A 14875-nucleotide genomic window follows, 5' to 3' on the forward strand; every position below is an offset into this window, starting at 1 on the left:
AAAAAAAAAAAAAAAAAAACCCTAAGTCCCATTTTCCAGGCAAGATACCGTGTTTCCCCGAAAATAAGACCTAGTCGAACAACCAGCTCTAATGCTTCTTTTGGAGCAAAAATTAATATAAGACCCGGTCTTATACTATATTATATAAGACCCAGTGTATTATATTATATTATACCCAGTATTAGATTAGATTAGATTAGATTAGATTAGATTAGATTAGATTAGATTAGATTATACTGGGTCTTATAGTAAAATAAAACTGGGTCTTATATTAATTTTTCTTCCAAAAGATGGATTGTCCGACCAGGTCTTACTTTTGGGGAAACACGGTCGTGGAGTAGGCATATGCTGTGCTTGCCTCCTCTTATGACATCAAAATTACAACTTACGTACAGAACAACCATCATTGACAATCACCCGAAGTCTAGCTGAACAGAAGTTCTACAACTGAGGACACACAGAAGAAGCCACCTCCAGACAGGAAGGAGAGGCAGAGAACCAGAACATGCTGGTCCCACACCCACATGTGGCGTTTAAAAATCAGGAGGGATATCTTGGCTACAGAGGTCCCCCCAAAGGAGCAAGGAGTCCCAGCCCCACACCAGGGTCCCCAGCCCAGGGTTCCAGTGCCAGGAGGAGAAGTCCCCACAATTTCTGGCTGTGAAAACCAGGAGGGATGGTGGCTGAGTGACACAGAGGGCAGCTGGAGTCCCAAGTGCTCCTCTTAAAGGGCCCACACATGGACATACTTGCTGACAGATTCACTCTCTCTGAGCTCCAGCACTGGGGCAGCATCTCAAAAGGCGCCAGGGATGTACAGGGAAGAAATGAGTTGTCTGGCTTTGTAGTGAGGGCTGGATGGGCAGCTTTCTCCCAAGACAGAAGTGCTGATAAAATCCATTATTTCTTTGTTGAGGCCTCCCGCCTCCCAGCCTGCAGACACAGGCGGCCACCATATCTGAGTCTCCATCAACTGGGCAACACTGTTTGTCCCACCCTGGTGATTCCTTGACACCCAATCCCACACAACTTGTGGGCCCTCCCAAGTCATTTCCAGTGACTTTTCTATACAAATGGCCTGTCTTGGCTCATGCAGCAGACTTTCCTAAAACCTCTCAAAGGTTTACAAAATCCAAACTAGCAGCAGCTGACCTGGGCATGTTCTGTACCTCATGCTAAGCAGCCCCAAAGCCGACACTAGCAGCAGCCAGCTTTGGTTCATAGCTTGGCCTCTCCCCGGTATCTCCAAGCCCAGTGCAGGGCACAGGCTGCAGCTGAAATTGACCTGTGACAGGGTCCCTCCCAGGAAGCCCTGGGGGTGGCACACCCAGTCGCCAGCTTGGGGCCAACCCAGAGCACCATCCACCTCTGCATATGTACCATAAAAATGGAGATAGAAAACATAAACAAGAACCATTCAGAAATAAAGAATACAACAACTGAAATAAAGAACATTAGAGGAAATCAATAGATTAGATGAAGCAGAAGATCAAATCAGTAATTTAGAAGATAAGGTAGCAGAAAACAAGAATCAGAACAGCAAAAAGAGAAAAGAATCAGAAAAAAATGAGGGTAATTTAAGGGGCCTCTGGGACAACATCAAGCATACCAACTTTTGCATCATAGGAGTAGCAGAAGGAGAAGAGAGAGAGCAAGGTATTGAAAATCCATTTGAAGAAAATTTCCCTAACTTTCTGAAGGAAATATACATGCAAGCCCAGGAACAGCAGAGAATCCCAAAAACGATGAACCCAAAGAGGTCCACACCAAGACATATCATAATTAAAATGCCACAGGTTAAAAACAAAGAGAGAATCTTAAAAGCAGCAAGATAAAAGCAGTCAGTTACCTACAAGGTAGCTCCTGTAAGACTGTCAGCTGATTTCTCAACAGAAACTTTGCAAGCAAGAAGGGATTGGCACAAAATATTCAAAATCTTGACAAGCAAAGACCTACAACCAAGATTACTCTTCTCAGCAAAGCTATCATTTAGAATTGAAGGACAGATAAAGAGCTTCCCAGACAAGAAAAAGCTAAAGGGGTTCATCAACACCAAACAAGTATTACAGCAAATGTTAAAGGAACTTCTTTAAGAAAAGAAGGGGGGAAATGGTTTATAAATATGTAGTTTTATTAATATTTTTTATTCATATTACTTTAAATGTAAATGGATTAAATACTCCAATCAAAAGATAGGGTGGCTGAATGGATAAGAAAACAAGACCCTTACATAGTCTGCCTACAAGAGGCTCATTTCAGATCAATAGATACACACATATTGAAATTAAAGGGATGGAAAAAGATATTTCATAAAAATGGAAACAAAAAAAAGGCTGGGTGGCAATATTTATATCAGATAAAATAGACTTTAAAACAAAGGCTATAACAAGAGACAAAAAAAAACACAGTAATTCCACTTCTGGTTATTTATCTAAAAAAAAACCAAACCACTACTTTAAAGGGACATGTGCATCCATATGTTCATTGCAGCATTGTTTACAAGATGTGGAGGCAACCTGGGTGTCCATCGATGAATGAATGGATAAAGAGGTAGTACATATATATAATAAAATATTACTCAGCCATAAAAGAGAATGAAATCTTTCCATCTGAAACAACATGGATGGATCTCTACTGTGTGGAGTAAGTCAGACAGAGAAAGACAAATGCCATATGATTCCAATTATACACATATGTGGAATATAAAGAATAAAATAAACAAACAAACAAAACAAACTCAGATACAGAGAACATTTTGATGGTTGCCAGGTGGAAGGGTGTTTGGGAGGTGGGTGAAAAAGGGGCAGAGATTGAGAAGTACAAATTGTTACTTACAAAATAGTCATCGGGATGTAAAGTATAGCATAAGGAATATAGGCAATATTGTAATAATTATGTATGGTGTCAGATAGGTACTATATTTATTGGGGTCACTTCGTAAGTTATATAAATGTCCTATCACTATGTTGTACACCTGAAACTAATATAAAATAAACAAACAAACAAACCTAGACTCAACTACATGCTGCCTACAAGAGACTCACTGACTACAAAACACACAGAGACTGAAAGTGAAGGGATGGACAAAGATATCCCATGCATATAGAAATGAATAGAAAGCTTGGGTAGCAATACTCATATCAGACTAAATAGACTTTTAAAACAAATACTATAAAAAGAGACAAAGGAGGACATTACATAATGATAAAGTGATCAATTCAAGAGGAGGATATAATAATTGCATATCTATGCCCCCAACATAGGAGCACCTAGGTCTATAAAGCAAATACTAATGGAAATAAAGGCAGAAATTCACAGTAATATAGTAATAGTTGGGAGACTTTAATACCACAAGTACCTCAATGGATAGATCATCGAGACTGTAAATAACTATGGAAATAATGGACTTAAATGTCACATTAGACCAGATCAACTTAACAAACATTTATAAATCATTTCATACCTAACCTGCAGAATACACATTTTTCTCAAGTGCACATGGAACATTTACCAGAATAGACCACATATTAAACCACAAAAATTCAGGAAGATTGAAATTATATCAAAAATATTTTCTGAACATAATAGCATGAAATGAGAAATGAACTTCAGGAAGAGAACTGAAAAAACAATACATATGTGGAGATTAAACAACATGCTTCTATACACCCAATGGATCCAAGTGGAAACTAAACAGGATATCAAAAACTGCCTTTAGACAAATGAAAAATAAAAACACAACTCTCCAAAATCTATGGGATGCAGCAAAAGCAGTTCTGAGAGGGAAGCTCATAGCTACACAGGCCTACTTCAAGAAATAGGAAAAACCCCAGAGACAATATACACCTCAAGGAACTAGAAAAGAACAAACAAACCAAAGTAGAAGGAAGGAAATAATAAATATCAGAGCAGCAATAAACAAAATCAAGAATAAAAAATAGAAAACGATCAATGAAACAAAGAGGTAGTTCTTTCAAAAGATAAATAAAATTGAGAAACCACTAGCCCTACTCAATAAGAGAGAGCCTAAATATAAAAAAATCAGAAATGAAAGAGGAGAGATTACAACCCACACCACAGAAATACAAAGATTATTAAAGAAAGTTGTGAACAATTACATGGCAACAAATTGGACAATCTAGAAGAAATGGATAAATTTGTAGAAACATACAATCTTCCAAGACCAACCCAGGAAGGAAAAGAAAATCTGAACAGATCAATTACTAGCAATGAAATTGAAGCAGTAATCAAAAAACTCCCAACAAACAAAAGCCCAGGATCAGAGAGTTTCACCGGTGACTTCTACCAAACATAAATTTAAAGAGGAATTAATACCTATCTTTCTCAAAGTATTCCAAAAATTGAAGATAGAGAATGCTTCCAAACTCATTCTGCAAAGCCAGCATTAACCTGATACCAAAAGCAACAAAGACACTACAAAAACAGAATTACAGGTCAATATCCCTGATGAAGACAGATGCAAAAATTCTCACAAAATATGAGCAAACCGAATTTCAAAAATATATTCAAAAGAGTACACACCATGCCCAAGTAGGATTTATACCAGGGATGGAAGGGATGGATCAATATCTACCAGTCAATTACTGTGATACATCACAACAACAAACCTAAGGATAAAACTCAGATGATAATCTCAATAGATGCAGAAAAGCATTTGACAAAATTCAACATCCATTTATCATAAAGACTCTCAACCAAGTGGGTATAGAAGGAACTTACCTCAAAACAATAAAGGCTATGTGACAAGCCCAAAGCGTGGTGAAAAGCACAAAGATTTTCTTTTAAGATCAGGAACAGACAAGGATGCCCACTCTTTCCACTATTATTCAACACAATGTTGGGTGTCCTAGCCACAGTATTGAGACTATAAAAAGAAATAGAAGGCATCCCTATTGGAAAGGAAAAAGTAAAACTGTCACTATTTTCACTTGACATAATACTACATATAGAAAATCCGAAAGAATCCACCAAAAGTAGTAGAATTAATAAATGGATTCAGTAAAGCAGGATACAAAATTAATAGAGAGAGGTCACTGCAGTTTTATATACTAACAATCATGATTAGAAAGAGAAATTAATAAAACAATCCTATTAACAAAATGCATCAAAAGAATAAAATACCTAGGAATGAATTTAACCAAGGAGGTGAAAGACCTGTACACTGCAAACTATAAGACATTGAATAAAGAAATTGATGAGGACAGAAATGAACAGAAGGATATACCATGCTCAGGTATTGGAAGGATTAATAGCATTAAAATAACCATATTACCCAAAGCAATCTACAGATTCAATGCAATCCCTGTCAAAATACCAATGGCATTTTTCACAGAACTAAAACAACCCTAACATTTATATGGAACCACAAAAGAGCCCGAATAGCAAAGCAATCGTGAGAAAGAAGAACAAAGTTGGAGGTATCACATTACCTGATATCAAACTATACTACAAGGCCATAGTAATCAAAACAGCATGGTATTGACATAAAAACAGACACACAGATCAATGGAACAGAACAGAGAGCCCCAAAATAAACGCACACCTTTATGGTCAATTAACCTATAACAAAGGAGGCTGGGATATACAACAGGGAAGTAACAGTGTCTTCGGTAAGTGTTGTTGGGAAAACTAGACAGATTCACGCAAAAAAAAAGAAAGAAAGAAAATGGACCACTCTCTTACACAATATCCAAAAATAAACTCAATATGGATTAAAGACCTAAGTGTAAGACCTAAAATGATTAAACTCTTAGACAAAAACATAGGTAGTACACTATTTGACATCAGTCTTAGTAATTCCTTTTTGGATATGATCCCTTGAGCAAGGGAAACTAAAGCAAAAATAAACAAATGTGACTTCATCAAAATGAAAAGCTTCTGTACAGTGAAGGAAACCATCAACAAAACAAAAAAACCAACATATTGGATTGGAGACTATATTAAAAAATGATATAGGGGTTGATATCCAAAGTATATAAGAAACTCATACACCTCAATAATAAAAATAATAGTCTGATCAAAAAATGGACAGAGAACATGAAGAGACATTTTTCCTAAGAAGACAGACAGATGGCCAACAGACATGTGAAAAGATGATCAACATCACTAATCATCAGAGAAATGCAAATTGACACCACAATGAGATACCACCTCACACCAGCCGGAATGGCTATTATCATCAAAAAGTCAACAACAAGTGTTGGTGAGGATGTGGAGAAAAAGGAACCCGTATGCAGTGTGCATGTAGGACTGCAAGTTGGTGCAGCCAGTATAGAAAACAGTATTGAGATTCTTCAAAAAATAAAATTAGAACTCCATATGACCCAACAATCCATCTTCAGGGTATTTATCCAAAGAAAACAAAAACACTAATTTGAAAAGATGTTTGCACCCCTATGTTCACTGCAGCATTATTTACAATAACCAAGAAATGGAAAAAACCAATGTGTCCATTGATATATGAGTGGATAAAGAAGAGGTGATGTATAAACAGTGCAATTTACTGATTAACAAAAAAGAATGAAATTTTACCATTTATGACAACATGGGTGGACATACAGGGTATTATGCTAAGTGAAATAAGTCAGACAGAGAAAGACAAATACTGCATGATTTCACTTATATGTGGAATTACTTTTTTAAAATCAAAACAAATGAACTAAACAAAGATTCAAAGAAACAATGAACAAACTGATGGTTGCCAGAGGGGAGGATGGGTAAACAGTGAAGAATATAGTCAATAATAGGGTGATAATTTGTACAGTGACAGATGATTACTAGACTCAATGTGGTAAGCACCTAGTAAGATATATAAATGTCAAATCACTATGCTGTGCACCTGAAACTAATATATGCCAACTATACTGTAAAGAAAAAAAATCACCAAAAAAGCATGGAAGGGGGAGTAAAAATGTAGTCCTTTTAGGATATAAAGCTTAATTAAAAGCTATTTTGAAAATATTTGAAAGAATTAAGAAATAGGAACCCAAACAAAATACAAAAAAAAACCAGCAGAACACAAGGGAAGAGTTCGAGAAATGAAAGGAACAGAGGAAAACTATAAAAATAAACAAACAGAAAAAATAGCAATAATTACATACCTATTAAATGCTCCAATGAAACGACATAGGATGGCTGCATGGATTTAAAAACAAGACCCTAATATATGGTACCTACAAGAGACTCACTTCCAATTGAAAGATACATACAGGATGTAAGTGAAGGGATGGAAAACGATATTCTATTCAAAACAAAAAAAACTGGGGTAGCAATACTCATCTTAGACAAAATGGACTTGAAAGACAAAGAAGAACATTACATAATTATAATGGAGTCAATTCAAGAAGTGTGTGTAGCAATCATAAATATTTATACACCCAATATAGGAGCACCTAAATATATAAAGGGTGCCAAAAAAAATGTGTACATATTTTAAGAAAGGAAAAAGACTGTATTAAAATTATAATATTCAATATATACAAATAACAAAAGATGAATACAAGTCATGTGTATACATTTTTTTGGCACCCCTGGTATAAAGCAAACATTAACCAACATAAATGGAGAGATTCACAGTTATATAATAATAGTGAGGGGTTTTTAATACCCCACTCACATCAATGGCTAAATCATCCAGACAGAAAATTAATCAGGAAGTAAGGGCCTTAAATGCCACATTAAAGCATATTGACTTAATAGACATTTATAAAACATTTCATCCAAAAACTACAGAATATACATTTTTTTCACATGCACACAGAGCAATCTCCAGTGTAGATCATATATTAGGCCACAAAAAAAGCCTCAATAAGTTCAAGAAGATTGAAATTATATCAAGCATATTTTCTAACCACATGGCATGAAATTAGGAAACTAAAGAGCATACAAATACATGGATATTAATCAACATGTTACAAAACAAATGGATCAAAGAGAAAATAAAAAACTACCTTGAGACAAATGAAAATGAAAACACAGCTTTTCAAAATCTCTGGGATGCAGCTGAAACAGTTCTAAGAAGGAAGTTCATAGCTATACAGGCCAACCTCAAGAAACAAGAAAAATTCCAAACAAAACATCTAACTATATTTTTAAAGGAACTAGAAAAAGAACAAACAACACCCAAAGAAAACAAAAGGAAGGAAATAATAGAGAACAAAAAAGTAAAGGAAATAGGAATTTTCAAAACAGTAGAAAAGATCAGAAACAAAGAAAACTAAGCTGGTTCTTTGAAAGGATAAATAAAATTGACAAACTTCTAGCCAGACTCATCAAGAAAAAAAGACAGAGAGCATAAATAAATAAAATCATAAATGAAAGAGAAGTTACAATCAACCCCACAGAAATACAATCATTAAAGAATATTAAAAACAATTATAGGCCAACAAATTCAACAATCTATAAGAAATGGATAAATTTCTAGAAGCACATAACCTTCCAAGATTGAACCAAGAAGACACAGAACATCTAAACAGACCAATTACTAGCAATGAAATTGAAGCAGTAATCAAAAAAACTCCCAACAAATAAAATTCCAGAACCAAATGACTTCACAGGTCAATTCTACCAAACATTTAAAGTAGAATTAATACCTGTCCTTCTTAAAGTATTTCAAAAAATTACAGGGGAAGCAACTCTTCAAAACTCATTCTAGGCCGGCCCGGTGGCTCAGGCAGTTAGAGCTCCATACTCCTAACTCCGAAGGCTGCCGGTTCGATTCCCACATGGGCCAGTGGGCTCTCAACCACAAGGCTGTCAGTTCAATTCCTTGAGTCCCGCAAGGGATGGTGGGCAGCGCCCCCTGCAACTAAGATTGAACACGGCACCTTGAGCTGACCTGCCGCTGAGCTCCCGGATGGCTCAGTTGGTTGGAGCGCGTCTTCCCAACCACAAGGTTGCCACTTCGACTCCCGCAAGGGATGGTGGGCTGTGTCCCCTGCAACTAGCAATGGCAACTGGACCTGGAGCTGTGCTGCACCCTCCACAACTAAGACTGAAAGGACAACAACTTGAAGCTGAATGGCACCCTGCACAACTAAGATTGAAAGGACAACAACTTGACTTGGGGAAAAAAAAAAAAAAGTCCTGAAAGTACACACTGTTCCCCAATAAAGTCCTGTTTCCCTTCCCCAATAAAATCTTTACAAAATAAAAATTAAAAAAAAAAAAAACTCATTCTACAAGGCCAACATTACCCTAATACAAAAACCAGATAAAGACCTTACAAAAAAAATTACAGGCCAATATCCTTGATGAACATATACAAGGTGTGACAATTAAGTTCACAAACTCGTTGCAACGATGTTGCTAACCTTTTTTGATATCAGTTGGATTATTCATTATGAATTTGTACCAACTGGACAAACAGTTAACCAAGTTTACTATTTGGAAGTGCTGGAAAGGCTGTGTGAAAAAGTTAGACGACCTGAAGTTTTCACCAACAATTCATGGCTCTTGCATCACAATGAACCAACTCACACATCACTGCCTATTAGGGAATTTTTAGCCAGTAAACAAATAACTGTATTGGAACACCCTCCCTACTCACCTGATCTGGCCCCCAATGACTTCTTTCTTTACCCGAAGATAAAGGAAATATTGAAAGGAAGACATTTTGATGACATTCAGAACATCAAGGGTAATACGACAACAACAGCTCTGATGGCCATTCCAGAAAAAAGAGTTCCAAAATAGCTTTGTAGGGTGAACTAGCACTGGCGTCGGTGCATATCTTCCCAAGGGGGAGTACTTCGAAGGTGACCGTAGTGATATTCAGCAATGATATTCAGCACTTTTGCTAGGATGAGTTTGCGAACTTAATTATCAGACCTCATATACAACATTTCTCAACAAAAGTATTGCAAACCAGATTTAACAATATATTAAAAGGGTTATACACCATGACCAAGTGAGGCTTATCCAAGGGATGAACAACCATAAATCAATCAATGTAATACACCATATTAAAAAATGAATGATTAAAAATTATATGATCATCCCAGAAAAAGCATTTGACAAAAATCAACAACTTTTTATGATAGAAACTCTCAACAAAGTGGGTATAGAGAGAACATACCTTAGTATAATAAAAGCCATCTCATATGACAAACCCACATTTAATACCATACTCAATGGTAAAAAGCTGAAAGCCTTTCCTCTAAGATCAGGAACAAGACAAGGATGCCCACTCTCACCTCTGCTATTCGACATGGTACTAGAAGTGCTAGTCAGAGAAATCAGGCAAGAAAAATAAATAAAAGACATCAAAATTGGAAAGAAAGAAGTGCAGCCCACTCTTTACAGATGACATACTAAAAATAGAAACCCTAAAGACTCCACCAAAAACCTCTCAGAACTGACAAATTAATTCAGTCACTTGCGGGATACAAAATCAATATACAGAAATCTCTTGTATTTCTATACACCAATAACAAATGATCAAAAGGAGAATTAAGACAACAATCCCATTTCCAATTGCATCAAAAAATATAAAATACTTAGGAATAAATTTAACCAAAGCAGTTAAAGACCTGAACCATGAAAACTATAAGACATTGAAGAAATTGAAGAGGATACAAATAATGGAAGCATACACCATGCTTATACATTGGAAAAATTAATATTGCTAAATGACCTCACTACCTAAAGCAATATATAAATTCAGTGCAATTCCTTGGTAGCAATAGCATTCTTCTCAGAACTAAAATAACTTAATTCTAAAATTTATATGGACCCACAAAAGACCCTGAATAGCCAAAGAAACCTTGAGAAAGAACAAAGTATGAGGTATCACACTCCCTAATTTCAAACTATATTACAAAATTGCAATAATCAAAACAATATGGTACTGGCATAAAAACATACATAAATTAATGTAACAGAATAAAGAGCCCACAAATGAACCCACACCTACATGGTCAATTAATCTATGACAAAGGAGGCAAGAATATGCAATGGGGTAAAGACAGTCTCTTCAATAAGTGGTGTCAGGAAAACTCGACAGATACATGCAAAAGAATAAAACTGGACCACCTTCTTACACCATATAGAAAAATAAACTCAAAATGGATTAAAGACTTAAATGTAGACCTGAAATCACAAAACTCCGAGAAGAAAACATAAGCCATGAACTCTTTGACATCAGTCTTAGCAATATCTTTCTGGATATGTCTCCTAGCGCAAAGGCAACAAAAGAAAAAAATAAACAAATGGGACAACATCAAACTACAAAGCTCTGCACAGTGAAGGAAACCATCAACAAAATGAGAGACAACCAATTGACTGGGAGAAGATATTTGCAAATGACACATCCGATAAGGGGTTGATATCCAAAATATATAAAGAATACCTACTTAACACCAAAGAAACAAACAATTCAATTTAAAAATGGGCAGAAGACCTAAATAGACATGTCTCCAAAGATGACATACAGATGACCAACAGACATGAAATCATGCTCAGCGTCACTAATCATCAGGGAAATGCAAATCAGAACCACAAGGAGATATCAACTCACATCAGTCAGAATGGCTATCATCCAAAAATCAGCAAATAAGTACTGACGAGGATGTGGAGAAAAGGGAACCATTTGTGCACTGCTGGTGCAATTTTAATTGGTGTGACCACTGTGATAAATAGTAGGGAGATTCCTCCAAAAAATTAAAATAGAACTGTTTTATGACTCACTAATTCCACTTCTGGTTATTTATCCAAAGAAATCAAAAACACTAACTCAAAAAGGTAGATGCACTCCTATGTTCATTACAGCATTATTTGCAATAGCCAAGATATGGAAGCAACCTGGGTGTCCATCAGCAGATGAATGGCTAAAGAAGATGTGGTACATACACAAATATTAATCAGCAATAAGAAAAACAAAATGAAATCTTGCCATTTACAACAACATGGATGGTCCTGGAGGGTATTATGCTAAGTAAAATAAGTCAGACAGCAAGACAAATATAAATGATTTCATTTATATGTGGAATCTAAAAAAACAAATGAGTAAACAAAACAGAAACAGATCCATAGATATAGAGAATAAGCTGATGGTGGCCAAATGGGGGGGTGGGGATGGGTGAAATAAAAAATATTTAAAATTTTTTTAAAAAAAGTATATGCACCAACTAATTTGAAAACTATTATTTACGTGTATCCTTTTTGGGATTTCCCCCTACATTTTTATAGTGTGTTCACATATTCATTGGAACCATAATGACATAGAAAATAAATGTTTCAAGATTTTCAGATTCCATGTAATACTTTAGATATTTTTACTGAAGCCAATACTTAATATTATAAAATTATGGTGCTGTTTGCAGAAGTCTGAATATACTAAAGGCATGGAATTGCATACTTTAGATTGGTGAGTTGAATAGTATGTGAATTTTATCTCAATAAAACTGTTTTTTAAAAACAAAATATCTTTACACTAGCCACTCTTCTTTGTGACCAATAGGACCTCTAATCGGTGCTCTTCTTTTCTGACTGCAGAAGTCTGTGGCCCAATGACATCTTTGGAAGCAGTTCTGATGATGAAGTCCAGACACTACTGAATATTTATTTCCGTCATCAAACTCTGGGACAAACGGGTACTTATGCACTGGTGGGGTCTAACCAGAGCCTGACCGAAATCTGCACCAAGCTGATGGAGCTCAACATGGAGATCCGGGACATGATCCGCAGGGCTCAGAGTTACCGAGTCCTCACTGCCTTCCTCCCAGACTCCAGTGTTTCCGGCACTAGTCTCTGACAGCAGCCTCCCATCCCCCATGCGTTCCAAGCTGGGGGTGCTGCCATGCTGGGGTGACATCACTCAGTATCTTTTCAGCCTTCGGAAGGCTTGGTCAGACTGTTCTCCCTCTTATTACCTGTTGGACTGTTTCTAAAGGAGATGACAGAACTTCCAACATGTAGCAATACTATAAGAACCACGGTAGCATAGAAATTCTGGGACAGACTCCATCCGTCCTGCTGTGTAGCACAAATGTGTTATCATTTTACTAAGCAAATGCAACTCACTACTAAAAAGTGACTTCCATTGCATACCAAAGCCGACTACACTGAACAATACCTTCCTTTCTAGAAACAACTTTAGATTGGCAAAAGTGCAATGTTTTCTTCACTAAAAAAAATTTTATATTATAAAATTTGTACATTCTTTCCCTTTATTTTTCCTTTTTTTGTTCGTTTGTTTGTTTTGTTTTGTTTGGTGGACTGTGAGAAAGGCACAGGCAGAATGAAGCTGGCCATTGAAAATTGAAAGACGGTCAAAAGCTGACAGCCTGTATATGTGAAAAGGGCATTGTAAATGGACAATTTAATGTACACTGTAATTTGAATACAATTACTGTACCTAAAGGAGCTGCTATGAAGTACCTTTCTTATGTTGCTAGGCTACTGTTTCTTAAAGCCCTAGATCTCTTTACAGGGGTCTGTGATTAGGACAGTACCACCAAAAACGGTCCAGATAGACCTTTTTTAAAGGATCTTGGCTGCTTTTTACTAGAAAGTTGCTTTTATGAGCATATTTATACTACAGAAGGATGAGTGTTAATTTTAACCAATTTTGCCATTTTGTAGAAAAGAGTTAAAGACTTTCACATTATAAATTCCAAGTCTTTCACCTGTCATGCATGCATATTTTAGTATCCATTGGGATAGCCAGAAGTAGAATCATAAAGGTAAAATATGAGTTGTCACTTTGTTTCTTAAGAAATGTCATACTTTATTTGTAATATTTATGTAAAGGGCCATTGTTAAGTTTCTTCCTTAAACTTAATGCTGTCAAGTGTTAGATGTGTGCATGTACACCTGCTGCACATCAGAAACATATTCAAAGTTTATCTATGTAACTTATTCACTCTGTAAATACATTTAAAGTTTTTGTGATGTAATCTTGGTTGATATTCTGTTCAGAACTTCCTTTAGACTAAAAAAAGACAAAATACATACTGACAACGGCCTTTTTCTGGTTAATGGAGATTTTTGCCTTTGACACACATTTACAGTTTTGGATGTGGGTTGCCAGAGTGACGACTCCAAGAGACACCATTTATATGTATTCCATGAATGGAAGCCATCGGGATTGTGCAGCAAAACAGTGGCCTTGTGAAGCAAGAGGTATCTATAACCTCTTTGGAAGTAGACACCAAAGATTGTGACCTTCAACCAGCTCTCTCTGTAATCAATCAGAGAAAGCAGAAGAACTCCAGTTGTCCACAGCCTATCATTAGTTGTCATCCTTAAAATTTTGAAACAGATTCTCTGATGAGCAGTAAAAAATAGTAGGAGATTTAATTCTGTCACCAACACCCATCTATCCTCCATTCCATTCGAAAAACAGTGACATATAATGATCTAATTTCTGCTGTCTTCCTATTCATATTTATTTAGACTAACTAATGTCACTTCTTTCCTTACAACAACTGAAGCATAAATAGAAACTTTCTAGAAGTATCCTGCAGCAAGGAGTCTGACCCAGGATTTTTTTTATGTTACCATAGATACAACTATTAACTGATTTTAATACTTTCTATTACAAACATATTCTTCTGATTTATTTTTTCAACTTAGCTTAAGCATGATTTACCACAATTTATAGAAAACAACTGAATCATGATCTCTCTGAAAAATATCTCATATAATGCCAGTTTCTGTGGATAACTACACTGGCCAATTCTCAGAGAGCTCTATAGGGATCCAGAGTAGAAAGGACTGACTGGTCATGACTGAATATTCCACCATGCCCTTTTACCCAGCAAAGAACCAGCATGAGGAGTTAATCTTTTAAAAAGGGGGATTTCAATAGTACATTGTAATCTGTAGTTATAGGAAGTAGTGAGGAGTTTTTTTA

General features: G+C 36.0%; 1 protein-coding gene across 8 annotated transcripts in view; it reads left to right on the forward strand.

The window, feature by feature from the left end:
- Positions 1-14875, forward strand: part of FRY (FRY microtubule binding protein) — a 430430-nt gene extending 415555 nt beyond the window's left edge. For 5 of the 8 annotated variants that reach the window (XM_033103871.1, XM_033103873.1, XM_033103872.1 and 2 more), the window contains one exon: positions 12514-14839. In XM_033103871.1, coding sequence (XP_032959762.1) covers positions 12514-12772 — 259 coding nt within the window. In that variant the 3' untranslated portion in view covers positions 12773-14839. Of the gene's footprint in view, positions 1-12513 lie in introns of all 8 variants that reach the window. The other 3 variants (XM_033103879.1, XM_033103875.1, XM_033103877.1) reach the window with 2 other exon arrangements.

The sequence above is a fragment of the Rhinolophus ferrumequinum genome, chromosome 4 (genome assembly GCF_004115265.2).
Source record: "Rhinolophus ferrumequinum isolate MPI-CBG mRhiFer1 chromosome 4, mRhiFer1_v1.p, whole genome shotgun sequence".
Classification (NCBI taxonomy): Eukaryota; Metazoa; Chordata; class Mammalia; order Chiroptera; family Rhinolophidae; genus Rhinolophus; species Rhinolophus ferrumequinum.